General features: G+C 35.9%; 1 protein-coding gene across 1 annotated transcript; it reads left to right on the top strand.

Moving 5' to 3' along the window:
* Nucleotides 1–259: 259 nt before the first annotated feature.
* Nucleotides 260–712, top strand: LOC124893505 (zinc finger protein GIS3-like). Its single transcript, XM_047404491.1, has one exon. The coding sequence runs from the start codon at nt 260–262 to the stop codon at nt 710–712; it is 453 nt and encodes a 150-aa protein (XP_047260447.1).
* Nucleotides 713–979: the final 267 nt, after the last annotated feature.

Consider the following 979-nt stretch of genomic DNA (forward strand, 5'->3'; position numbering starts at 1 on the left):
ATATGAAAAATATATATATATTATTTTATTTATATAAATATATATATTTATTTATTTATATATATAATTATATATATATAAATAAAAAAGGCATCCCAACCCCTATTTTCTTTCTTCTTCACACCCCCCACCCCGCCCACCCCACCCTCTCCTCTTCTAGCCCTCACCCACTACCCTACCAGTGCAGCCCCCCTTCTTCTTCCCTCAGAAAATTCATTCCCTTTCTTCTTTCCTCAGAAAATCAATCAAGACCTCATTAATGGCGGATCTCAGCCAACGGCAACTTGTTTACGGTTTTTGTAACCAGCTGCAGTCTAATTCCTCCACCATAGATATGGTGGATCCCTTCATGATCCCTATCCCTAAACCAAAACCAAAAGTGCCATCATCTGCTAGAATGTTCTCTTGTCTCTATTGTTCTCGCAAGTTTTGCACTTCTCAAGCACTTGGAGGACTCCAGAATGCTCATAAGCATGAAAGAGCCGCTTCTCGCTGTAATATGTTCTCCACCACTTCTACTACTACAGACTCCTCCAACCATATGATCCGACTCCATTTTCTTCAGAACAACCACAATAATGACATGGACCCCTCTTCAAACATTAACCCCTTCTCTTCTTCTTCTTCTTCTTCTTCATCTTCTCATGATGGTTTTTATACTCCTCCACCACCACCAAATCTTGGACACCATATATTTATGAATTTCCAGTGACTATTTTCAATGACATTCCAATGGAGGAAAATGTTTTGCAGAAGAAAGAAGAAAGGTGTTCATTTTTTTATTTTTTATTTTAAATTTCTATTATATTTTAAATATAATATTATTGAAATTAATTTATTTTATAAATAAACGCGCCTTTTTTTATTGAAAATGCCACATCAGCATTAGGGGTGAAACTAATACACTTTAAAGATATTAAGGGGGGTAAATAAACAGAAGTTAAGGTTAAGTGTTAAAGTGAGTTGGGAGAACAAGTTC

Source organism: Capsicum annuum, unplaced genomic scaffold (genome assembly GCF_002878395.1).
Source record: "Capsicum annuum cultivar UCD-10X-F1 unplaced genomic scaffold, UCD10Xv1.1 ctg60591, whole genome shotgun sequence".
NCBI lineage: Eukaryota > Viridiplantae > Streptophyta > Magnoliopsida > Solanales > Solanaceae > Capsicum > Capsicum annuum.

Excerpts from the sequence above, each read along its gene's own strand:
- LOC124893505 (XM_047404491.1), top strand. The coding sequence starts at position 260 with ATGGCGGATCTCAGCCAACGGCAACTTGTTTACGGTTTTTGTAACCAG.